The sequence below is a fragment of the Engystomops pustulosus genome, chromosome 8 (genome assembly GCF_040894005.1).
Source record: "Engystomops pustulosus chromosome 8, aEngPut4.maternal, whole genome shotgun sequence".
Taxonomy (NCBI): domain Eukaryota; kingdom Metazoa; phylum Chordata; class Amphibia; order Anura; family Leptodactylidae; genus Engystomops; species Engystomops pustulosus.
In genome coordinates, this window is record NC_092418.1 from 80361282 (window position 1) to 80388642 (window position 27361).

At 41.0% G+C, this 27361-nt stretch overlaps 1 protein-coding gene across 25 annotated transcripts in view; it reads right to left on the bottom strand.

The window, feature by feature from the left end:
- Window positions 1-22778, bottom strand: part of LRRFIP1 (LRR binding FLII interacting protein 1) — an 86098-nt gene extending 63320 nt beyond the window's left edge. For 17 of the 25 annotated variants that reach the window (XM_072121430.1, XM_072121421.1, XM_072121429.1 and 14 more), the window contains exon 1: window positions 22107-22777. In XM_072121430.1, coding sequence (XP_071977531.1) covers window positions 22107-22196 — 90 coding nt within the window. In that variant the 5' untranslated portion in view covers window positions 22197-22777. Of the gene's footprint in view, window positions 1-22106 lie in introns of all 25 variants that reach the window. The other 8 variants (XM_072121433.1, XM_072121432.1, XM_072121431.1 and 5 more) reach the window with 4 other exon arrangements.
- Window positions 22779-27361: the final 4583 nt, after the last annotated feature.

Sequence of the window (27361 nt, forward strand, 5' to 3'; positions counted from 1 at the left end):
GACACCTTGATTTAGCTTGTAAGGTAAAGGGTTTGCTTCTACGTTTGGTTACATAGTAACATTATTACTATGATCCTCATCATTCCAAGGAAATCCTAGATCTGATAATAAAACCACAACCATGGTCAGTCCATGAATCACTGACCATCCGCTGGCAGAATTTCACAGACCCCACAGTGCTGCGGATGCGACTTATAGTGAATATGGTACAACGAGTCCCTGCTTCCCCAGAAGCGCCATACTAAGAACATGATTATAGTTTGGCCCTGCTGGTTTGTGGTGAAGCAGGTACTCCTCACATCATATATCACTATGACGCTCGGAGTCCCATCCTCTATTCTTTCTAGCCTTGTAATGATGTTTCTGTTCCAAACAGCAGTGTTTTGGTCACAGTAATAAAAGCAATTGAATTAAAATTTAGTGTTCTATTAGACCTGCCCATCCCAGACATTTCCACCATGTAATTATTCGTATAACACATACAAGGTTCTGGTCGTACTATAGAGCTATGCGGAGCGCCTCACTACTGTATGCCAGTATGCAGCCAACCTAAGAAATCTATTTATAATATTCACAGTCAGGCAGAACTCCCACAGACACACCCGGCCCTGGCTATTTTTATATACACCTCTTGACAAGACGGCTGGGAAAGTAGGCAGGGAGGAGGAGAGTGTAGGTTCTTACAGTTCTCCCATGTAAGGAATGAATGTCTCGGAGGTCGGAGATGTGTAATATCATGAGGTCCCTGATGTGATTAAGGCTATTGTTCCATGGTGACATTTTGTAGGATGACAGAAAAGTTCCCTGACCTCAGTGTTTTTCTTTGAAGGAAAAGGCAACTTGTGACAAACCATTTTGGAATTCCTTAGAGCATTTCCCCCATAAGGAGGGGGTGAAATTCCAGAGTAGCCCTAGTGGTGTAAAGACAGAAGGTGGATTTACACCATGACCACTGAAATAAAGACATTCAGCCCTAGTACTGGAAAGGGAAAGACTATGGATATACACTCAAAGTGACTAACTATAGATAGAAAATGAAATGGAAAGTAGATGTCACTCAATTGCAATTAAAAAGTCAATCTAATACAAGCTGCAGCCTGTAGCTCTTGCACACTGTTAACACAATGGGGTTTATTTACTAAGGGTCCGTGGTTGGATTCCGTCGTGTTTTCCAACAGTTTCGGAGATCGCGCTGCTGGAACAGGTATTTAGTAGGTGGTTGTGTCGTTCTCGATCGGATTTAGTTGCAATTGCGGCTTACATGTAACACAAATCGGGGGCGGGCTGTCGTACGATCTGACGGATTCGGACAAACAGCAGGATTTAATTTAAAAATTGTGTCGCAAGCCATGTACTTACATGCATCGGGAGAAAGATGGCAAACTCTAGTGGACCTGAGCGGGTAAGCGACACATGCGGGATATCGGGCACACAATCTTCTTGAATCGCGGCACAGTGCGTTGTTGTCAGACCATGCACTTTCGGGATCTCCTCCGGACCGGGTAAGTAAATGTGCCCTAATGTCACAGCTGAGCGGCTGTATACCAACTGAGGTGATTGAAGGCTCTATACTCGACCAGAAGTAAGGACTCTTACTGAGGTAAGTATAATTTCACCTGTAGCCCATACCAGATCCTAGATAACCCCTTCAGGAACTTAATTTAGGAATGTACCAATTCTTAAAGGACGTCTACCACCAGATTACTGGTGGTAGAGTGTCCTAATTAGGCTGCTCGTTCCATCTAGGGGATTGGGGGGCTGTTTTTTACAAGTTTTCGGGCATCTGTGCTGTGCATAAATTAAAAGCCAGAGAAGCCGAGAGGTGCCCTGGAGCAATGCCGTTTTCGTTGCATTTAAAAACGCAATGAAAACAAATGCAGTGAAATGCGTCACAGTTTTGGTGCCAAAGTCTTGCACAAAGTACCGTATTCGTGTATAAGCCGAGGTTTTCAGCACAAAAAATTTGCTGAAAAAAGTCCCCTCAACTTATACACGAGTCATACAGTAAATCATACAGTCATAAAAAATCTTTAAAAAATAATAAACTTATATACTCACCCTCCGGTGGCCCCGACCTGCAGCGCTGCTCCCCCGATGTCCGCACGGGTCCTCTTCTGGCTTCGGCGCCCGTCTTCTGTCTTCACTAACTTCGTGCCGGGCGGGGGAGAACAATGGCGGCGCCCGGCACAAAGTTAGTGAAGAGAGAAGACGGGAGCGGAAGCCAGAAGAGGACCCGCGCGGACATCGGGGGAGCAGCGCTGCAGGTCGGGGCCACCGGAGGGTGAGTATATAAGTTTATTATTTTCTTTTAATGCTGGGCTGGGCTGTATAATTCTGGGGCAGGCTGAGGTGGCTGTATACTACTGGGGGCAGTGCTGTATACTACTGGGGGCAGTGCTGTATACTACTGGGGGCAGTGCTGTATACTACTGGGGACAGTGCTGTATACTACTGGGGGCAAGCTGTATAGTACTGGGGGCTGCTGTATACTACTGGGGGCAGGCTGTATACATACTGGGGGGGTCTGTGACTAATGCATTTCCCACCCTCGGCTTATACTCGAGTCAATAGGTTTTCCCAGTTTTTGATGGTAAAATGAGGGGTCTCGGCTTATACTCGGGTCGGCTTATACTCGAGTATATACGGTAAGCCATTCATAGGTGGTACGAACAAAATATTCTAAAGATGCAGCAGACAGTGCTTTTTGGTTGTGTTTTCATTGCATTTTGAAATGCATTACAACAGCTGATATGAGGTGATTTGCCTAATTACATTAATGTTAACAGTTGCGCATTTTTTTAACGCATGCGTTTTTGGAAATAATGGTTAAAAACGGACCAAAAACGGGTTCAAAACACCATGTGTGGCATCACCAGAACCGGTGTCTTGCATCAAAACAATGCAAAACACTGGGTTCTTGTTACCAATCACTCACCATGTTAATTAGGTGATCAGTATCAGATGTAATTGGATCACAGGTGCAGGAGGCCGTTTCATATAACTCTATACAAGTGTTAGGGAATCCACCAGCGTGGCCGGATAAAATGCTTTTTATTATGCACCTTCTTTTGCTTTTTAACCGGATGGAATATAATTCTCTCCGTTTTATCCAGTCATGTTGGTGGATTCCTTAATGTTTGAGAGATTTGGTACCCATGTAGAAATACTTTTTTACTAGTCTGTTTCATCTACATTTTTTGCAGTGTGAGGTCACACTGTGTTCCCATAGTTGCCTCTTGTGATGTCATGTGTGTGACCGTATAAGGCCAAGTTAGGAGCTGCTCATAAACATTAGAGAGATCACAGCTCAGAGCCGCCAGCATTGCAAGGGACAGATTATACTGGCAGTGATCCATGGAGAATTAACTAGACGCTGGCTGTGACGTGAACACATTAACCCTTGTTGATTATCTGACGATCTGTTGCAAATTCTCAAAACTTGTTCAAGAAATGTGCAAAGCATGGAACTAATGTACAATGATTATTTATAAATACTATTATTATAATATGCAGAAAATGTATCACTTGCTTTACACTTTTGTAATTAGGCAAATCGCCCCTCCTCGGCTGTTCTAATGCGTTTCAAATACAATGAAAAAGCAACCAAAACGCACCTTGTGAATGCACTCTTAGGGTGATGTCACACATGGCTTTTTTAGTGCGTTTTCAGATTGTAAAAAACGCGTTTTTGTCCAGTTTTCTGAATTTGCACAATTAAAAACTGACAAAAACGCATGCGTTTTTTACGATCTGAAAACTAAAAACGGCCTAAAAACGCCATGTGTGTCACCACCCTAAGGGTGATGGCACACATTCAGTTTTTCAGATGCAGTTTATGATGCCCAAACCAGGAATGGAGTAAAGCGCAGCAGCTTTCAATTATTTGTCTGACCCATTATGATCCACACCTGCTTTTGGCTTCAAAAACTGCATCTGAAAAACTGAATGTGTGACATCACCCTAAGGCTGGTGCCACACGTAGCGCTTTGTCTGCGCTTTCAAACGCAGACAAAGCCGCGCCCACCGTTTCTATGGCAACGCCTGCAATCGGGAACGAGCCGCCGGTGTTTTGCGTTAATCTAAGCACTACTTGCGGCACCAGCCTTAGGGTGATGGCACACGTGGCGTTTTGAACACGTTTTTGAGCAGTTTTTAAGCAGTCCATTTTTTAAAAATGCATCCGTTTTTACAGGTTTAACCAATTATCTTAATTAAAACTGGTCAAAAACGCATGCGTTTTTTGAGTGACTGCTTAAAAACGGACCAAAAACGGGTTCAAAGCGCCATGTGTGCCATCACCCTTAGGCTCAGTTCACACTACTGTCGGGATTTCCGTTTGTAGTTTCTGCTTTACAAAGTAAAAAAATTTAATTGAACCGATCCATTTTAAATCCCATTGAAATCAATGTCAATTTTTATGTCATCCGATGTCATAAGTTGAACAATGTTATTCTCCAAGTTTTTTCATGGAAAGAGCTTGCAGTACTTTTCTCCATTGAAAAAAAAACCTGATTCATAACAGATGATGCCAAACTGACCATAATGGATGACATTACCGTAAGTTATTTTTTTACATTGAAGTCAATGGGGTGTCACTTTTTACATTTTTCTTTAGATGAAGAAACAGACAGATATAGATAGATAGAAATAGTTAGATAAAAAAATGATAGATTAGAGATAAATGTGAGAAAGATAGGTATGCAAATAAAAATTGAGAGATCAATAGGTAGATAGGTAGTTAAAAATGAGAGATCGATAAGTAGGTAGGGAGATTGATAGGGAGATAGATAAGTGAGATTGATAGGTAGGTAAAATGTAGACATCTATAGATGGCAACTATTATGAGGGATAGATAGATAGATGTAAGGTATAGATATAGCTAGACAGATATAGAAGCTATAGATCGATGTATTGAAAGTGAAAATAAAAGTGTAATTAACTGTAACAGACAATGTCATTAGTTATGGTCAGTTTTGTTACCGTTTATTTACCATCCGTTATCTATATGGAGGTAAATAAACTGAAATCCTGGCGGTCGTGTTAACTTAGACTTATACAGTTTAGCAATGTGTAATAGTGCACTTAAGTTTCTCTTTTTGTGAGAAAATATATACATTCTAGGATTAAACCTGACTAGCAACTAGTACTTAAACACATGTATATCCTATCCATAGGATAGGAATGAGTGTGTGATATCCAGGTGTCTGATTGCAGATGCAAAGTGATTGATTGAATGGGGAACCACAAATCCCAGAGTGTTCTATGGTGGATAGGATTTCTGGGACTGCAGTCTCATACAAGTCAGTGGAGGTAAAATTATGCTAAAGCAATGATTCTATACCCTATAGGTTTATTCACCTCAGACATAGCTAAACTGAACTATCCAATAGTCTATTAATAACCTTTTGTATAACTTTTTTCCTTAATGACTCTCTAGCACCCCCTGTTGGCTGTATAACACCTATAAGCAGCGTTGTATACTGAATGCAGTACATTGTAACCAATGTATTGTACAATAGCAAAGGTTCTATGTAGTTATGTTTCAATTTTGTGACTCCACAAATGACTTGAAGAGTTTTGTTATTAGGTCATTCTACCCTTTAATATGTGGTGATAAAGGGATTTTTATTTTACTCTTTTTTTATACCACACAACACATTTCTAACATGTTATAGCCATTTACATCATGACATTTTAATTGTATTCCTAAAAGGTTCTCAATAAAACCATGTGTTCACCTTAGATTTACAGAGTAAATTCTATGGGTCTCTTGTGGAAACGTTGTGGTCACAATCCTGTTATGAAGTATTGCCTTTCTAACCTTATGTTGCCTTTTTCCTGGACATAAAAAGCAGTCTACGCTTTACAGTCTTGTACTATGAGGCTACGTTCCACAATGCAAGACGATCTCTTCGTGACATCATGGTTGATGCCAACGCTCATGGACAGGTTTTCATGCAGTTCACAGAATCGGGTTACCTATCCAGTTCGAGGTCAACAGCTGTTATGTGTTTGTCAGGTGCAAATCGGCATGCCTGCATCAAAGACATTTCCCCATATTTTTGGTGTGTTTTTAAAGACATTAAAAACACATTCATTTTAGCATGTTAACCATGCATTTGGCTGGTTTGAATCCGTTTTTGGAAGTGTAAGCAGCTGTGAAAATGTTAATACAACTGCTTACACTTCCATAAATGAAGAAAAACGGATTCAAACCAGCCAAAACGAATGGTAAACTTGCAAAAATGGATGCGTTTAAAAATGCACAAAGAACACAACCTAGGTCAGTGATGGCGAACCTTTTAGAGACCGAGTGCCCAAACTACAACCAAAATCCACTTACATATACCATGAATTGCCAACATGGCATTTCAAGCAGTAACTTATGGCTACCTGTTATTCAACATCATTCAATTGTATTGGCCCCTGAGGCCACCAATATAGTTGAAAGAAGGTGAGCAAATTGAGACCATCATTGTAGCTTCTCTCCAGGTAGAATAGTGGGTCCAGAAGGATGACCTCCAAAGACAATGTAGTTCTGTCAACACCTTCTCACTTTTCCTGCAGTTTCAAACGGCCAATGAAGTGTCGCTTTAGAATACCTCTTAAGTTGCTTGGGACTGCAGTGGATTTGGTCCTGTTTGGTAAAATTGGGGCGATGGCTTGAGTGCCCACAGAGAGGGCTCCGAGTGCCACCTCTGGCACCCGTGCCATAGGTTCGCCACCACTGACCTAGGTCCTATGCAATATGTTTATTTGTGCCAATCCAACATTAACTATATACTTCATGCTTAAATAAGGGGGTTGAGTCTTATGGCACAGATTTTTTATCAGGGCCTGAAATAATCTCAATGCCTAGCAAACCAATTGGCACTGTGATTAATTTCTTCTTCATGCAACTATCTGATGTGGCATAAAGGGGCACATTGGGCGCATTGGCAGGTACAGAGTGAGTAGCCTGCAACTGGTCTAACTAAATGGTTGCTGGTAATAGCAGCAATTGTATACTAGGCAGAGCCAGAGCTTCCTGGTGTATCCGGTGGCACCAGAGGGAGAGGGCTTTCATCTTACACCAGTGCACAATGTGCTGGCTATTGATAAATGTCTCTCATAGAGTCTTGTAGATAAGTGCACACAGGGGGGGACATTCATTATGACTTCCCTGCCACTTTTTTGAATCTCCTCCTGCCCGCCAGTTTCTGGCAGAGAGCAGGTGGGTAGGGAGGGGTGGCACGCCACATTTACTATAGTCTCCGCTGAAAACTGTTCAGATCCAAACTGATGGAGTTTGCACCCATATCAACTAATAGGTCAGAGCCTCTTAGTGAATACAGACACATGACCGCCAGCAGGGGGGATTTTAAGACTGGCTTTAAAAACGCCGGTCTTAATGAATTCCCCCCAGTGAGTGCTGATTTGGTGCAGTTTTTTTTTAGTACGTGCATACGTGCAGTTTGAAGCTGTAAAAAGCACAGAGTAAGCAGCAGCTGTACCTTTCTAGTGCACTGGTCATCTTCTATTCTACCTTTATAACTCCTTAAATGCTACTGCCAATAGTGACAACTGTGCCTAAGGTGAGAATAACATTCGAAACACAAGAACAGCCTAAATGGAGTCTACCACCTCCACCAAACCTTACAAACAACGTTTGGCATTTTAAAAATCCAGGACATGTCTTTAGTCCCCAGAGCACCACTCTGGTTGGACACTTTGCCATCACATGAAGTTCATAGGGAAACCTTTCTGTTGAGTTGTCATGAATCAATTGGGAAGATCCTGCAAATACCAGTCTCAGATTCTGCCACATTTTCATTACAAACTCACATTACTGACCAGATCTGCCCTGTCCAGCGCATATACAAGGACTTTGGCACATTATTTTCAATTTAGACAACGACTCCGGGGAGTTTATCATGCACTCCGACTGGAATTTTTATGTCTTACCGAAACACACACCCCCCCCCCCCCCCCGGCCACCCTCTTAGTATATCAGACACAACATGCACTGGCAGGGTGAAGATCATGACTGGCAAACGATGCCCCAACTTTTGATAAAGTGAGTGACTATGTACTGGAAATATCTTGTTCCTAATAATGGGCTATTTTGCCTGTAATTAAAATTAATTCTGTCCCAGGAAGGAAGGACTATATCTAGTGAGAATGGGTTGTGGAAAGTTGGTGGATTCCCTTTCAGGGGTTGCAGTCCTGCCCAGTGGCGTAACTAGGAGAAGCAGGGCCCCATAGCAGGCTTCTGTATGGAGGCCCAATTCTCACTTAAGAAATATACATATTTGTATGCTCACACATGCAAGTTACAATCACACATTTATAAACACATATAGCGCATATATACATCACATGCGCAGCATAATATGTATATAATGGTGCACATCCTCCACTGTTTAGTATGTCAGGTAGGATGACGGGGCCCCCTGACACTGTGGGCCCCATAGCAGCTGTTATGGCTGCTACCACTGTAGTTACGCCCCTGGTCCTGCCCTTGACTTAAAGGATATCTACCATCATTCCTATGACTGCCTTGCACATATTAACAGTCATGGCCCGGGCAAGTTCTTTTTATATTCAGGAACAGCCGCACATCATAGAAATCGACGTTTAAAGGGAACTTGTCACCTCCAATCAGCTAAATAAACCCTGGTCAGTACCTTAGAGCACACTGTAGAGTCATCGCAATCCTTCTAATCCTGTTATTCTGCGCTGCTGTTGTGTGATAACAACAATTTTTATTCTTCTTGCCCTTATTCATTTATGCAGTCAGGGAGGTGGGGCAGCTTTCCGAGCCACTCAAACTATTCCCACCTCCTCACAGCTGCTCTCGCTTGAACCCACGAATCAAAACACTGTCCGTGTAGTACCGCTATGTTTGGTTGTTTCCCAAACTTTGACCACCTGACCATGTTGGTGTCTATGCCCCATCTCTTTGTTGTCCACTTCTTATCTCTCAAGGTTTCTACCACCATCTTTATATGAATCACTTCTCTCAACACCCCCATTTCATAATTTTTTTTTAAATTGTTCTCTTTAGAATGGTAAATTTATCAAATTAATTTGGTCAATGATCCAGTTCTATTCGTTTCATGTGTTTGTTAATATATTAAGATTAAAAACTGATTAATTTAATTCTGAAATGAGACAACTATTTTAATCAGAATGTTATAGCAATGTTGGCATATGTTGATGGTAAATATAGGAGGATCATTTAGGTCATTACCTTCTAATAGTATGAAGAGGGGGAAATTGGGAAGTTATACACTGCTAATATGTCTCATGGGACTCTAACATCATTAGTAGTATGCTTTCTTGAAAGTGGTTATATGTAAATTAAGTGAGGTTATTAGTGTAATTAGCTCACTACAAACAATTCAATAATCCTTAAAATGAACAGTTTTTACAGATCTCTGCTCCTGCTGTCCTTTATCTGCAGTGGCTCTTTAATTACACTGCGGAGAAAGGCCAGAGACCCATCGACCTATAGATTATAAAAATCCACAGGGGATTAAATGAATCGGAAAGAGGCCATCATAGAATATATTTGTGATGTGCCTGTTAACCTTTCAGCTGCATCTTGTACTCTGTATAGGATGATGCCATAACTTCGCATTTAATATAATTCTAATTTTAAAAATTTAAAAAAGTACATCCGCTTTAAATTCTTTGGTTTTACAAACTCAGATGATCTGATGACAAATTGTATTTTATTATTTAACACATTTTAGGGCAAAAATGCATTATAAGTATAGGAAAAACTAAATTCATGCTTTTGAGAGGTTGAGGGTGCCCTTACACCTGGCATTAACGCATCACAACAGCTGAGAAGAGGAGATTTGCCCAATTACATTGTTGTCAACATTGCCTTTACAAAACGCATGCGCTAGCTCTATGTAAACGTATGTGTTAACATCTCATTAACACATGCATTTTGTAAACACTATGTTGATAGCGATGTAATTGGGCTAATCTCCCCAGCTCTTGTGATGTGGTCACATGTACTGCTAGCGTTGTCTTCATAACCCTATCCTGAACCCAAGATCACCGCAGTTACGGTACCTGGATCTATGAGTAAGTGTCCCTGGTTCATCATGCTTGATTTTAATGGTAGATTTTCTTTAAAGGGAACCTGTCATCAGAAATTGGCTTAAATGGGTGGTCTACTTTCAGTAACTATTTGATATGGTTTGTGTGAGGTAAAGTTATACAATTTTCCAATATACTCTCTGTATCGATTCCTTGTAGTTTTCTCTGCTTGCTGTCATTCTATAGAAAGCTTCTATGTTTACTTCCAGTGTATATAATCTGTCCATGTGATGGACATGCAGATACATGAGCCGCTAGTACCACACAGCTCCTATTACTCTCTGTGATAATAACGCGATTCACTAAGGTTGTGCGTCCAATTTCCTGCATGTGTTGCTTCCGCGCTGAGATCCGCCGGAGTTCACCTTCTTCTTCCTGGTGCATGTGCGTGCATGATCTTGCAACCCAATTTCGTTTTTAATTTCCGCGTTTTGTCCCAATCCGTCGGGTTGTTTGAAGGCATGTCCCCCCATTTCTGTTGCATGCAAGCCGGCGCCGATGCGCCACAATCCGATCGTGTGCTCCAAAAAAACGGGGCAATTTGACACAAAAAGAAAATATTCTGGAAACCCGACGGAATTGCGGTCCGCAGACCCTTAGTAAATGAGCCCCATTATATCCACTGGAAGTAAACAAAGAAGCTTTCTAGAGTGGGTCAGCAAGCAGAGATCTAGAAAAATTGATACAGAAAGTATATTTTAAAAGTGTAGATTTTTTCCTTACACAAACCATATCAAATATTTGCTGAAAGTGGACAATCACTTTAATAAACCACTAGCAGTATGTCATCAAGCAGCTGAGCAGCTTCTAGATGCTGTTTCTTTCATTATCTGGTGCGGTGGCAGCATCCTGAAAACCAATTTTAAAAAGATATGTATATTGGTTTCATGGAGTCAAGGAGGCGCAGAGTTTAACACTGAAGTCAAGCTTTCCCTGCCCTAGAAGGTCACTGTTATTATGGTTCGGCGTCGAGGGAAGTCTGGCACGTGATGTCAATCACAAGGGAGGAGGTTCTCATAGGCAGGGAAGCTTGACTTCAGTATTAAACTCTCGGCCTCTGTGACTTTATACAACCAATTCACATGTCACTTCACAGTTGATTTTCTGGATGATGCTACCAAGCTGGGCCATAAAAGAAACATCATCTAGAAGCTGTTCAACTGCTTGACAACATAATGTTATTGCTTTATTAGGCCAATTCCTGATGACAGTTTCCCTTTAAATTGTCCTTAAACTGGTATTGCTAGAATGCTACATCCGGTAACATCGTGCACATAGAAAACTGTTCCTAGCTTTCGAAGGAGCGACAGGATGAATCACATCACTCAGGTATCCTGTAATCCCTGGTGTCTGCTGAGTAGTATTTGTAAGACTACAGACACAATCAGCTTAGCATCAGATTAGAAAATATTTTATGTATAAAATGGAACAAGCTTTTACATAGTGACTCTACATTAGCTACTAAGCACATAGTTCAGGTTACCTACATTTTATAAAATATTTTTGGATTGTTTTGCCCATATGTAGAAGACACATGATATCTCACAAATCATGAACGTGCCATGGAAATTACGGCACAATGTATGCCTAGACGTAGTGGTACTCTATGAAAAGGCTCACCCACAGTAGCATACTATACAGCAGTGGTGGCGAACCTATGGCACGGGTGCCACAGGTGGCACTCGGAGCCCTCTCTGTGGGCACCCAGGCCATCACCCAGGTCACCATTTAGGACTCAATACCTTCTCCTGCAGTCACAGGCAGCCCAGGATGTGCCACGTTCAGCGCTATTTTAAAGTGACAAGAAGTTCAGGAGGAGCAAGGAGGTGCTGACAGAGCTGTATTATCATTGTATACCCTTATCCGGACCTGTGATTGATCCTCTTAAGGGACCTTAGAGGGAAACTACAATAATAATCTGAATTTCATCTTCTTTCTACTGTATTGTCCTCAGGACGCCAATACGTTTGAAACCTGTGAGTTACTTTAGTTACTTTAAATTGGGATTTGGCACTTTGTGAAAAATATGTGGCTTTTGCTTGTAGTTTTGGCACTCAGTGCCCAAATGGTTCGCCATCACTGCTATACAGAGTTGCAATTTTTTACTCATTATTGTCCCATAGCTTTCTTGTGCGTTGTTTTATATGTGAGACAGTCTCTATTGGGACTGAATTATTACAGACTATTTCCTTCCTAATCTTGTACTGATACAATAAAGATACAAAAATGTGAAACTCCACTTATGTCCTTGAGACTTCAAGGTCCATGAAGATCACACATATGATAAAAACTCCAGCATTTATCTCCTATTAAAAAAACTAGATACTTATTTCAGATACGGCAGCTGGAAGGCTCTTTACAGCGTGTGCATTCAGAGAATATGTGATGGACTGTCTGGTGGGGACCTGGCACTGCTGCTTTACTTTATTCCTCTCTTTTATATGTCTTCTCATTTGTGAACCGTTCTATCCAAGCTGTTATATGTTGTGCTCCTACAATAACCACCTAAATTCAAAATGTAGCTTCTAGACAGGGGGCCAGTATATTACCTATATCTCTGATGGCATTTAGGAGTAGAACGAAAGATTGACATGTTGGACAACTTTCCAAATCCTGGCCTGTGGGCTACCCTGGCTTGGAATCTGCATTGCACACCCTATAACTATGCAGCAAACTTCAGTCTTTGTGACCTTTTGATGATTTTGTTCTCTATCCCCTCTATTTGATCAAATGGATTTTACCAAAAGCATAGGGCAACTTAAAGAAAATATGGTTACATGATCAGACTACGCAAGGTTTGTTTGTAGTCTGCAACCAAGCAACACAAGTGTGAAGCATCTGCAGACACAAAACACAAGGTCGTTTTTCATCAAATCTACTTTCAAGGTTTTTAGATACTTTGGCAAGTGTATGAAAGTCAATTCTACTACTTTAATAGGTCCTGCCATGCAATGCCATAACTATCTGTCCACAAATGGAAATTCAGCTTCTGTAGGTACATGTGTCATCTTCTAAGACTAGATAGTGACTTCCAGCACAGATATGCAAATAGGATTTATAGATGTTTTTATATGCGATACCTGGTTGCAATTGTTGCTGGTATCTTTTAGGCAAAGTTTACATCTGCATCAGACGTTCTATTACAAGCCTCTATGCATGGAGTGATTTTTAGCTGGCACAATATTGGATAACTAAACAAGAGTCCAATGAGGCCCATTCATTGCCATCAGTTATTCTTTACTAGATGTAACTTATGGAGAACAGATCTAACTTATGGATATGTAGAGAAAATCATCCTTAATTAAATATCTAATCATATTTTTTATTTTGCATGTTATGCAAATAAACTAGCCATCTACATAACATCAGCATTCGTAAGGCACAATGGTTTGTAGGTACTTCGCTTATTGCTCTTTTTGGCCATGTAGATATCTAACACTATGTAACATTTTTCTTTTTTTTTTTTTAGAAAATCACTATACACAGTTTGAGAAAGGAAGGAGAACAGGATATTCTTAGAATTAGTCCTTTTACAGTAAAGTTCCAGACATAGTGTTTCTGTTAGCTCAAAGCCAATAAAAAGTAACAGAGTGTACCCTTTACTAATGCTTTTGTGGATCGTTCAGTACCATATTTGCTGTTGCATTGCCTGTACACCTCAATGATACAAACTGTACAATCATACAAATAAGAAAGCATTATTGTCTTTTTTTTCGGATAATAGATGGATAAGGAAGAGCCTCAAATGGCTCTCAAATTGCTGCCCTTTTATTATCTGCTGCCCGTTAGTATCATTACTTCAAACAATCACAAACTTGAACTTGACTCTGCCTTTGTTGTCCCAACTGAACATTGGTTTAGGAGACATCCCTTAAGTTTTCTGACACCCTGGCACAACAGAGGAAAACATACACTCACCGGCCACTTTATTAGGTACACCATGCTAGTAACGGGTTGGAACCCCTTTTGCCTTCAGAACTGCCTCAATTCTTCGTGGCATAGATTCAACAAGGTGCTGGAAGCATTCCTCAGAGATTTTGGTCTATATTGACATGATGGCATCACACAGTTGCCGCAGATTTGTCGGCTGCACATCCATGATGTGAATCTCCCGTTCCACCACATCCTAAAGATGCTCTATTGGATTGAGATCTGGTGACTGTGGAGGCCATTTGAGTACAGTGAACTCATTGTCATGTTCAAGAAACCAGTCTGAGATGATTCCAGCTTTATGACATGGCGCATTATCCTGCTGAAAGTAGCCATCAGATGTCGGGTACATTTTGGTCATAAAGGGATGGACATGGTCAGCAACAATACTCAGGTAGGCTGTGGCGATGCAACGATGCTCAATTGGTACCAAGGGGCCCAAAGAGTGCCAAGAAAATATTCCCCACACCATGACACCACCACCACCAGCCTGAACCGTTGATACAAGGCAGGATGGATCCATGCTTTCATGTTGTTGACGCCAAATTCTGACCCTACCATCCGAATGTCGCAGCAGAAATCGAGATTCATCAGACCAGGCAACGTTTTTCCAATCTTCTACTGTCCAATTTCGATGAGCTTGTGCAAATTGTAGCCTCAGTTTCCTGTTCTTAGCTGAAAGGAGTGGCACCCGGTGTGGTCTTCTGCTGCTGTAGCCCATCTGCCTCAAAGTTCGACGTACTGTGCGTTCAGAGATGCTCTTCTGCCTACCTTGGTTGTAACGGGTGGTGATTTGAGTCACTGTTGCCTTTCTATCAGCTCGAACCAGTCTGCCCATTCTCCTCTGACCTCTGGCATCAACAAGGCATTTCCGCCCACAGAACTGCCGCTCACTGGATGTTTTTTCTTTTTCGGACCATTCTCTGTAAACCCTAGAGATGGTTGTGCGTGAAAATCCCAGTAGATCAGCAGTTTCTGAAATACTCAGACCAGCCCTTCTGGCACCAACAACCATGCCACGTTCAAAGGCACTCAAATCACCTTTCTTCCTCATACTGATGCTCGGTCTGAACTGCAGGAGATTGTCTTGACCATGTCTACATGCCTAAATGCACTGAGTTGCCGCCATGTGATTGGCTGATTAGACATTAAGTGTTAACGAGCAGTTGGACAGGTGTACCTAATAAAGTGGCCGGTGAGTGTATATTTACATAAGAGCAACACTGAGCATGGCTGTTTTCTTTGGAAAATAGGACTCTGTGTATTATCATAACATGTAATCATCAGAGTTGATACTGTGATCAATGATAGTATTGCTGTTGCTGTTTAGAGGGGAGGGTAGAACCTCCTTGCATCACAGATCAGTATGATGCAAGGAATCCCATCTCTGCAGCGTGGTTAACCCATGACACAGGACTCTACATGGTTTGATCAAGCTAATTGTGCCCCGGGGAATACTACGAACCCTTAAAAGGCAGCATTTTTCTATGTGTTAATTTTCACCACTTTGGACTAAGGTGTCAGTGACCTGCTCATGTACCTCCTATACATACAAGCTTTACACAGGTCATTTACCTATGAAAAGTAGCGCCTCCAATGGCATAAGCAAAGAGCTGAGATTAATCAATTTTTGCTCAAGATGAATGACTTTTACAGTACTTGAGGAGAAGCGCCACATCAGACACCCCTATCTTGGGATGTCTAGCATATATAAGCACATGAATCTCATGTAAACATATGAATCTCATCTCTGTTTGTTTAGTGGGTTTGATAACCTGCAGTGGGCAATAAGGCCTTGAAGTGAATATAGCCGTGTGCTACCATATTAAAACGGGTAGCACACAGTTGTTAAAAACATTTGTGTGCAAGGGGCCTTAGGGCATTGATGGCCCAAACTAATACCAAAACCCACTTATATTTCACAACGTGCCAACATGGCATTTTAAGTAGTAACTTATTGCTAAGTGTTCTTCCACATCTTTCAATCGTATCAGCCCCTGGGGGAACCAATACAGTTGAAAGAAGGTGGCAAATTCAGACTCTCATTGTAGCTTCTCTCCAGGGTCTCTCGGTACAGGAAGAATGGTGGGTCGAGCAGGATGACCTCCAAAAATAATGCAGCCTTGTCAACACCTTCACACTTTTCCCGCAGTTCCAAACAGCCAATAAAGTGCCGCTTTAAAAAAAATGCTGAGAGCAGCATCTCTTAAGTTGCCTGGGACTGCAGGAAGATTTGGTGGATTTGTTCCTGTCTGGTGAATCTGTCGTGTGGTGATGGCCTGAGTGCCCACAGAAATGGTTCTGAGTGCCACCCCTGGCACCCGTGCCATAGGTTCACCACAACTGCCTTAGGGTGTACATTTATCAGAGGACTTGTCTAGGGTCTACATGTGTCCAAGGTCTGGAGCAAGTCTGTATTCATTGGAGGTCTTTTATGAATCTGTATTTTTGAATCTGGTTTGTATTCACTCTACGGTCTGAGGAATGTTTTTAGGATGTGTCTTTTGGAGTAATTTCAGTAATAATAATTCTTTATTTTATATACACACACATTACAGAGCTTTCCAAATTGGTCCCTGTCCCCATGACGCCCGCAATTTAATCAACCAGTATGTTTTGAAGTGTGGGAGGAAATTAGAGGACCTGGAGGATACCCACAAAAACACAGGGGGAATATACAAACTTTTTGCAGATGTTGACTTTGGGACTTGAACCCAGGTCCCCAAGGCTGTAATACTAACCACTAAGCCACCATGCTGTATTTTGATGGCTTTCCTTACTTTGAGATCTACCGTATATATTTAGCTTTTGGCATGAGATATTTCCTACTTATGGGGTTTGCTGAACAATTCTGCATTCCATGTAGTATAGGCTAGCAAGTTTTTGGAAGAGGGGACTTTGTTTTACCCTCTTACAACATGGGGTAAATCCAGCTATAGGAAACTGACTCCAAGTCTTAAAAGGTTGAGTGCTTTTTAAATGTATTGTAGCCAATGAAAGCAATAACTAATGTGTGTACATGTATACTAGGGACTTCATTTAACGCTGCTATTGTCTTACAAAGTGACCTCAGCATAACTCATCATAGGAATCCACACTCTTGAAAGTTTGGGGATATCATTTACTGCTCCTTTGTGCTGTGGGAGTAGCTGTCTACCCAGAGACCACAATTCTTTTTTTTGTTTCTCTTTTTATTCATTTTTTTCTTTTTGTTCATTTATCCCTAATACTATTGTTCTGACATTGTTTGTTCTGTACTCTCTCTACTGCTTTAAGGCTGTGAATTTACCACTGTGGGACTAATAAAGGATTATCTTATCTTATCTTATGGTAAACACATATGCCTAGGCATATATGTGCAGGGCTGGTATTAGGAAGTAGCAAACTGAGCATTTGCCCAGGGCCCCCTGTCCTAAAGGGGCTCCCTGCATGCGGACTTTTGTGGGAAGAGGATGTATTGCTCCTTTAATAGAGGATGTATTGCTCCTTTAATATCCCATTGTTGAATGCCGAGTGAAGATGCTTATCATCTATCTTCTGACTCTATATCTATCATCTGTCTATTTAACTATCTAGCTTTTTGTCTATTAATCTATCTTTCAATCTTTTATCTCTCTTCTACTGTATCTATCTCTCATACCTATGTATCTACCTATCTCCTATCCATTATCTATCTATCTCTCATATCTATCTATCTTCTATCATCCACCTATATAATGTACTTTATATTTCTGCATCTATAAATCTATCATCTATCTATAAATCTATATCCTCGTTCATATTTATCTTCTATCATCAATCTACCAATCATCTGTCTATTTCTTATAACACTCTACTACTGCCCCATATTAGATACTTATCATGCTACTGTATGTAAACTACAAAGTGTGATTATTGTGCAGGGCTACAGGAGCCTCTTACTGACTGACCGTTCATAAAACTGGCCCTGTATAGATGTATGTGACATGTCAGAATTGATTATGGGACATAGCTAGTGAAAATACGGTATAAAGCTTTCTATAAATATAATATAAATGTAAAAACTTTACTTGTCAGCGATAGCAATAAGGATTGTGAGAAGAGCACAGTCACTAGGGACACACTGACAGAGAGGCCCAGCTGTCCCTATCAGTACATACCATGCATAGCTCAATGTCCAGCCTCTACTCATTTACCTTATTAGTCCAAGAGGTCTTCAGGCTGCCTGGCTAGAAGTCTACCATAGTAACTACAGTAAGTGACCAGTGTGAGCTGTACAGCAGATAGCTCCATGTGCCTGATTTGTTGCTGATTCAGTCTCATCAGCGATAAATGTACTATTAAAGTATCTGTCACCAAGACTTTTATGGTGATCCTTAGAAAGCTATTGACTGTATGCTTGTTTTATTTTGACACCCCTATACATGCTTAGCTCAGCCGAGGGTGCTCGTGTTCTCGAAAGAAGACAAAGCTGCTGTGGCAACCTTCTTTTTTTTATGACAAAGCTGAAAGCATATTTTTGTCAGTATTACAAAAGCTCCATTGCAGTCCATTGTAATTACCTTGGAGGAAACAGGATTTATCAATGCTTGTACGCAAGTTGGGAATGGAGGGACATGCGCTCTGGCGGAGTGGGCCAACGCAGGAACTGCAGCAGCTTGTAGCGCAATTCTATGTCAGGTTGGTTTACATAAATCCCATGTTTCTCTACATTCTCTATTTTGGAGGTTTTCTCCACAGAAAGTAATGTTCACATCGTATGGCACTGCATACATGCAGCTTGATAGTTGGAAAAACGACTTGATTATTAAGCTCAAAATGAGCATAAATGTTATTATGCGGGCACACGTCGGTGCCAGGGAGAGGAGGAGGGGGTGAGCCCCACTCAACCCCGCCCCTCTCCACAGTAATATTTGGCGCACGGTGCCGCATTCCAGCGAAAGATAGAATATGTCCTATCTTTCTCCCGGCTACGGAGCGGTACGGTGCGCCCATTGCAGTGTATGGGGGACGTATATACACCGTATATACATCGGCTGATATATGTCCCCCATACATGTGTGTGAATGCAGCGTTAGAACTATATTTTTAATGTAATGTAATATTGTAATTGTGCAAAACACGGGGGGGGGGGGGAGTTTTCAACTAAAATGTACTGAATAATATTTGTATAGTGAGTCTATGAATTTGTTCTTAGAAACAGTATCATCACCATCAGATCCTCCTTCATAGATGACCTCAAGTCTGACCTAATTATTTTAATAGAACCTCTCCACACTTATTTGGGTTGGTGGCAATGCAACAAATCACACAGGTAACAATTTCCGGCTATAGAGGAATTGCCTCATGAACATTCAATTTTGATGAACGGTTGAACTATCAATATAAGGTTTTTGTCTGAGGACAGCTCACTAAGTGTTTCACATGAAAATGCACAGTGCTAGGTAACATGAAGGCTGGCTTCTTTACCTGAATTTGAGATATTAGAAAACATGTTTTCTCCTCATATTCTATGTATAGTGTATGGAATCCATCAGAACAACTAACATCTACAAACATGAAGGCAGAGGGAAATCAACTAAAACATAAAGCAGTATGCAGAGAGAAATTGTATGCTTAATCCAGTTTTCCTGATCACTCTAGCAGTTCTAATACTGATCTGATCTGTGGGGGAGGAGTATCACTAAAATGCATACTTAATATGCAGTCATGTTCACCTCAACTAAAATCCTACAAACATGAGTTCAGAGAAAAAGCAAACAAAAACATGAAGCAGCATACAGAGTGAATTTACACAGGGTGAATTTTGTTCTGACTACCACAAAATGGTCTCCAACTTCATGACTCTTACTCCAACTCCACATCCCTGATTACATTGAATCTAACCAAATTGCTGTATGTTAGAATCGATTCTGTATTATGGAGGTATTCCTCTTGTAGGGCTGCACGGTAGCTCAGTGGTTAGCACTACAGCCTTGGAGCACTGGGGTCCTGGGTTCAAGTCCCATCCAGGTCAACATCTGCAATGAGTTTGTATGCTCTCTCCTTGTTTGTGTGAGTTTCCTCTGGATCCTTCAGTTTCCTCCCACACTCCAAAACATAATGGTGGGTTGATTAGATTGTGAGCCCCATGGGGACTGTGTAGGGCTGTGTAATCTGTGTGTGCTATATAAATTAAGGAATTATTATTAAAGGAAATCTACCATCACAATGGCAGGTAGCTTTAGTTTGCCCCAGTCCTATGGTATTTTTGATGAAACTTTTAGTTCAGCAGAGGCTTGTAAAAATTGTATCTGTGATATATGCAGAGTTTGTCTAGAGGCTACTGGGGCGTAGCACGCCCCAGTAGACTTTAGGGTTATCATACTCAGATATACCCCTCTGTGTTTTTCCATATAACCTTTGTACACACAGATGAGACCACTTGAGGATATACACTAGGTATTACTTATTAGGAATTCTTATCTTTATAAATATTGTAGAAATAATAGCCATGAAAAGTATTTTCATATATCTGTCTAAACAAATACTTCTACGGAAGTACAAAACCCTTTGAAGATCCAATGGATATAATAAGCCTCCTGAATATAGACATGTACTAATTCCGCATGTGAAGGAAAACGGCCTAAACATCAGAGACAGATAAGATAAGATCCAACAACTAGAGTGTCAGCGAGGTGATCTACTCCAGGCCTTGTCACATAATAATACAGCTTTTGTTCTTTTCCACCAATTTTCTTACATGAGAAGGAGAGGCCTAGCCATGCCCAATAAGTATTACTAGTTTGCAGTATTTTGTAGCATGAAAAGCTGGAATTATTCCAGACAGGAAATACCAAAATCCCACATTCCCTTAATTCTAATGTTAACTGAGAATGGGACTTTCAACTTCCTAATTGCAGCTTTATTTAATCAATAGTTCAAGGATGTTAATGGCAATTCAGAAACCTCCAAATGCTCACCCAGGAAAAAAATAGGATAAGACGGGAAGATATTAATGCTGTATGGAATAACATTAGATCATAAGTCTAAATTCTGTGTTGTAGCAGCTGGATAACACTCAGCTGTAGTTGGTTAAGTTGTCAGACCTACTAAATCAGATTGATGATACAGATGATACTTTATAGTAAGATGTGCCATCTGCCCTGACCCAGAGCTGGCTTTACAGAGAAGGTTATTTTCGGCAATGTCCCATCAGGAATCACTCTGGGCTACCCACCCTAAAGCCTGGGTCTCTATACTAGATTACAGTTTGATCTCCAGCCTAACTCTAAATATATGTATATATAGCGCATGACCAAAAAGTTATTTATGACTCCAGTCAGGAACTGTGATAAGTAATTTTTCAAATCCAGAAAATGTAATATGAATATTCATGAAGCTTAAAATCCCTATTCATTCCAATGTTTGTTCCAGCAAGCACATGGAATTCTGTAAGTGATGAATGGGACAGGCGCAAAACCTTCAGCCACAAATATTCCTCATGGGAATATGTTCCTTTGGTTCACACTCTGTTTTGTAAAATTAGGCTCAAGGTGGAGGGTCATTGGCTGTATTAATGAGCCAACAAATGGTTAACTTGGCTTTATTATTGGGGACAGAAGGCTTAGGGCATCTCAGTCCCTGACAGCAGCACCAGGTGACACGACAGCTGAGAGACCCTTGCCAGAGTCTGGCTTTAGCCATGTGACAGGGAAAGAAAGAAGAGCTCTCCGGGGGCTCACTTATTGCTTGCATATGGTCTTTAACTCCATATTTACCAAAGAGGAGTTTGCACACTTCATATATATATATATATATATATATATATATATATATATATATATATATATATATTTGGTAGTTATGGAGTTATACAAATATATATGTATGAAGTGTGCAAACTCCTCTTTGGTAAATATGGAGTTAAAGACCTTATGCAAGCTAAATATTATATATATTACAGTATCTTACGTTATTTACTATTATCCCCACTGGGGTGTCATTGAATGGAATAGATGATCAGCGTAAGCAAGAATCTAGAGATTGCACAGAAGTGTTCAATATTTATAAACATACAACATAATCTAGAAATAAAAGCATCAATAATAGACATCACTCACCTCTCGAGCTATCTGGTTTAAGGCATGGTCCTCAGCAGACAGTTTTTCCCTGTTGGGGTGTCTTTTCCTTCCAGGGCCCTGGGTCCCCATTTCCTCTAGGAGGTATCAGTTTTTGGAAAAGTAGAAAAGATCAATCCAAATTCCACATGCAGCCTCTTCCGGGTAAACCATCAGCAGGAGAGCGGTGCACTATAGCATTGCAGAGGGCTCTGCTGGCCTCCCTTCTTATAATCCTATCACCTCTGATGCCTATTCTTCTAATTTTCTTTCTCCCATGTACCTGAAGGCTGTGTAAGCGTCAGCGTATCCTGCTTAATTTCCACTGGAATGTGGAATCCCACTATTTGTCCTCACTGGTACTTGCACCAATGCCAGTCTCACTATAGAGTGCAGCCAGGATACATGTGCCTCTTGTCCTTGTCTCTGTGTGTCCTCCACTGATCCTGCTGATGCTGATTAGTGTTTGCTTAGCTCTGTATGCAGATACCTGCCTGTCATGTCTCCCACTTACATCCAATATAAACCCACTCTTGTTACAGTATCCCTCTTCTGCTACTGTTTCTAGCATGGAGATTGTAAAAGGAAATGGGTCAGATGTTCTTCCTCTCTGCAGGGTACTCCCCTCCTTTCTCTCCCTCCTCTTTCTCTCACCTCCTCATCTCTCCTCTCCCCCTAAGCTCTGCAGCTGACATCAGAGGGAGTGGATGAGCGGCAATGCAGGGGGAGGATTTACACAGTATACAAACCATCTGACTTTATCCATTGGACAATTTATCGATTTATTCGTTTTTTATGTCTTGTACATATACATAACGCTATATGCAGTGACCTTGAAGTCCTTGATCTTTGGTGCAAATGTGTCTTTGAGACATCCACCTGCCTCAAGAACCATAGATTTATGAAAAAAACAAGTAAAACCCCCTAGAAAAAAAAGGTAAAACCCTTTGTGCTTAGATATAACTGGCACATATCCACGTGTATTGCAAATATTGACACTTCTATTTGTTGGCCAGTTGCAACCTCAGTGATCCTCATTGCATATGCACACTACTATAATAATACTATAATAATAGCCTTTAATTAAATAGCGCCATCATATTCCACAGCACTGTACAATTCATGGGGGACATATACTAATAAAAGACATTTCAGAAGAGGCAATTGGAGTGAGCGCCCTACTCATCAGAGCTTATAATCTAGGAGGATAAAGGGTGGGGGCACAGAATGTGACTTGTATGATGGCCCAGACATTCTTTAATGGATAAAATAATTAAATAAGTAGATAAATAATGCTGAATGAACCAGTCACCAGTGGCTATCAATATAAACACTGAAACCAAGGTCTATCAGTCTGCAGAGAAACCTGTTTGATTGTATCAAGTGATGAGAGATCACATAGACTGGTGGATTAATCAGTGGAGGATTAGAAAAAAATAAAGTGAGGTAGTGTATAGCCTGAGGTAGTGTATTCCAGAGAATAGGTGCAGCTTGGGAAAAGTTCTGGAGACGTGAGTGAGATGTTCAAATTAAGTAGGAAAGTAATCTTTGATCACAATATTAACTTATGTTTATACTGTATATTAAGAAAGTAGTCCATGAATGCAGAATAGCAACCATTAACAAACAAGTCTATGATTAAGAGTCGCAAGGACTTGAAACGCTTAAGATGTGTGGATCTACTACTCTCTGATGTTGCCAATTTGTCTGTTACTGGTTTATGAAGAAGAAATAAAGAAAAAAGTTGTATTGAGAATTCATCCCTGTGGACTTGCTGGTTCATTTCAACAAGCTTCTCCTATTGTTTGTGTGCTGCCAGAACTTCAGCCTTTTGGAACGCCAGGTGAGCTGGATTGATTGAATAAATTTCTTTTCTACATTAACAAACAAGGCATTGGTCCCATTTTTCTTTTGGTGGTTTATTCTGAGGATAGGACATCAATAGTTGATTGTGGAGTGGAGTTGATTTGAATGTGGGCACCACATTTATCAATTTGCTGTTCAGGACACACATCCCGGGAGCAATTGGACAGAAAACTGTAGGATACAGGAAGAAGAATGCAAAAATGTTGCTTACTGTATTTTTGCGCTGTATTCCAGTATACTCTATACGTCCAGCATATACGTCAGGAGCTCTCCTCGCTGAGGGTTTGCAAAAAATTAGATGTGAATGTAGCATAGTATGCCTATGCAACAGACTACAGGCGGTCCCCTACTTAAGGACACCCGACTTACAGACAACCCCTAGTTAAAGACGGACTCCTCTGCCCACTGTGACCTCTGGTGAAGCTCTCTGGAGGCTTCCATCTGGACTACTAACCTCAACAAGATTAGTCTTATGAAAAGGATGGGCGACATTGGGAGAAGAGGGTAGTAATCCAGGCAGGAATAGTAATACTCAGAGTGCTGAGTGTATGTTACTGGGGCACCAACTGCCTCATTAGCATATGTACTGAAATGGGAATATCTTGTAAATGGCATAATGTACTATAATATTCAAGATAGTTTATAAATCACAGTACATTACTACAATTATCTTTGTACTTTGTTAGCTAGTGGTTAACAACATGCTGCTAAGAGATTGTAACACTTGGTGGAAGTGATAGACAGGGGAGGTGGACAGGAGTCAGTTTAGGGTAGAAGCTGTGTTGTGGCATGGAGAGTTCTGACCTTGCCTCCTCTGGGCCTCATTAGGATCTAAGGTAAAAGTTTTATTTTCTACACTGCCACAATACTGGCCAATGAGAAGGAAATGGATTGAAAACTGTGTGACTACAACATAAGGTACTGGTTCTCTTTTCTTCCCTCTGCTGACAGGTTCACTTTCAAATCATATGTCAAATTATTTGAAATTTTATAAGGAACAAGGATTCCTTATGAAAGTATACAGAGTACTGCTGAGTAATCATAAGATTGCAAGAACCACTGCATGTGTAACACTATAGTATGCTAACTTGGATACAGTATCATAGCAAAGTAGCACGCAGCACACCCAATCATTGTCCATGTGTTTAATAATAAAGGAGGAAGTGCAAGAACAACAGAAGAGACAAGACTGACTGAAATATATATAATTGTATACTGATCAGACCAAAGTATGGATAAAGTGTAGACTGAAAAATGCAGTTTTGGCAATGTGCACCAGTCAGCTATCATCGGTGAGTTTATCAGGGACACATTACAATGTAGTTGTGTCGACCCAATTGTTTCCTTGTTGTCTTGTTTGCATGTGCAGTGCATCACTGCAGCAGTCGTAGTGGTAGCTATGGGGCCCAATGTGTCAGATGGCCTCAATGGGGGAGATGTATCAAAAGTTTGAGAGCAGAACTTTTCTACTTGCCCTTTGGGGTAGCTCCACCTCCCCTGTTTGCCCTTGCTTATAAACTGTTTTTTGGAACTCTTTGCCTAAGGGAACCATTTTTTCCTGTCTGCAGCCTTTTCTAGTAAGGTATCTAGCTCAGGCCCAAATAAGAAATCCCATGAGAATGTGGTTGTCGCATACTTTTGTCTTCATTCTAACATCACCGCCCCATTGTTTGAACCACGGGCAGAATTTGATACAGCACCTTTTTTTAGCCTAATACACTCTGCAAGGAAGCTGGTTGCTTGATGAATTAGCGGTATAGATTGTACAATTAGCTCTCTATCCACATCTATTCCAAATCTCCCTTATCAGACTGTTAGGCTAATTATCCATGGGGTTGTGTAATTGAAAGGAATCTTCAAACGGAAGATCCTTTTGCTTGACTGCTTCAGATATTTGTACATCAAGCTTTGGAACCTGATCCCATAATACAGTCTAATTTTCATCAAAGACAGTCTATTGCGAAATTCCCTGGAGATATTAAACAATTTCTCTGGATCCGGCCATTACTCTAGAATCATATCTTTTACGGTATGGTTGATGGGGAAGACCCGTTTACGTTTTGTTTTTAATCCACCAAATAGTTTGTCCTGGATGGATTTCGTCTCTATAACCTCCTCAATGTTAAGAGTATTGTGTATAGCCTTGAGAAGCTTATCCAGCTGATCATTAGAAAAGAAGTATCTAGAGAAATCCGGTTTGTCAGAAGTGACAGAGGTGGAGTCGTCATTAAGCGAGTTTCTGAGTCTTTCTCATAATCGGACAAGGAATCTGCAGATCTGAATATTTTAGAAGGAGGTTCGGACATACAGGCTGGGTTAAAGGTCTTGGTAAACTGAAGAAAAAGTTCCTCTTTAAGAGCTGACTTCAACTTTCCTTATACAATACTTTAGCAAGGCAACCCGTACATAATGCTTTAGGGCAGAGATGGTGAACCTTTTAGAGATCGAGTGCCCAAAGTGAGACTCAAAAACCACTAGCTTTTCCCAAAGTGCCAAAACAGCAATTTAGGCAGTAACAAACTTATTTCTACCAGAATCTTGGAGCTCCAATCCGACACCTTTTCACTCTTTGGACAGGACCAAGCATTACAGGATGGGTCACTTTACAAAAGCAGGGCACTACTTGGACTACCTGAGACTGCAGGAAGATGCCATGTCTGGCAAACTCTGTGCCTGGGAGACAGCCTGTGTGGTGGCACACAGAGCCATTTCTGTGGGCACTCGGGCCATCACCCCAGGACAGAATATGGATCAACTCCACCAAATCTTGCAGTCCCAGGCAACTTAAGAAATGCTGCTCTCAGTGCTATTTTACAGCGACACTAGATTGGCTGTGGGAAAACTGAGAACTGTTGAAAGAACTGCAATGTCTTTGGAGGTCATCCTGCTCGACCAATTATTCTTCCTCTACAGAGAGGAAAGGCCGATACAAATGAAAGATGTGGAAGAACAGGTAGCAATAAGTTACTACTTAAAATTCCATGTTGGCACTTCACGGTAAATACGTGGATTTTGGCTGTAGTTTGGGCACTCGGTCTCGAAAAGGTTCGCCATCACTGCTTTAGGGTATGATTCAGAAAGTTTTACCTTGCAAATGCCACATCTCATATTTAGTAGTTGCTTTTTCCTTCACCTCCTCCTTTTCCTTATCCTTTTTTTTTTTCTTTCCTTTTCCTCAGGTTAAGGAATGTCCTCCTAGGACAGGTAAGTGAAGACCTATTAAGGGAAGCCATACTCTGCATACCAAGGAAGAAGACAGCTACTTACTGCTACCAGCATGAGGGGTGAAATATCAACATCATTCGCCATGGCAGACAGAGCAAACCGAACCCGCACAAACCCAAAGGAGAGCATTGGTGGTACAGCAATGAGCATTCAGGGAACAGAGATTC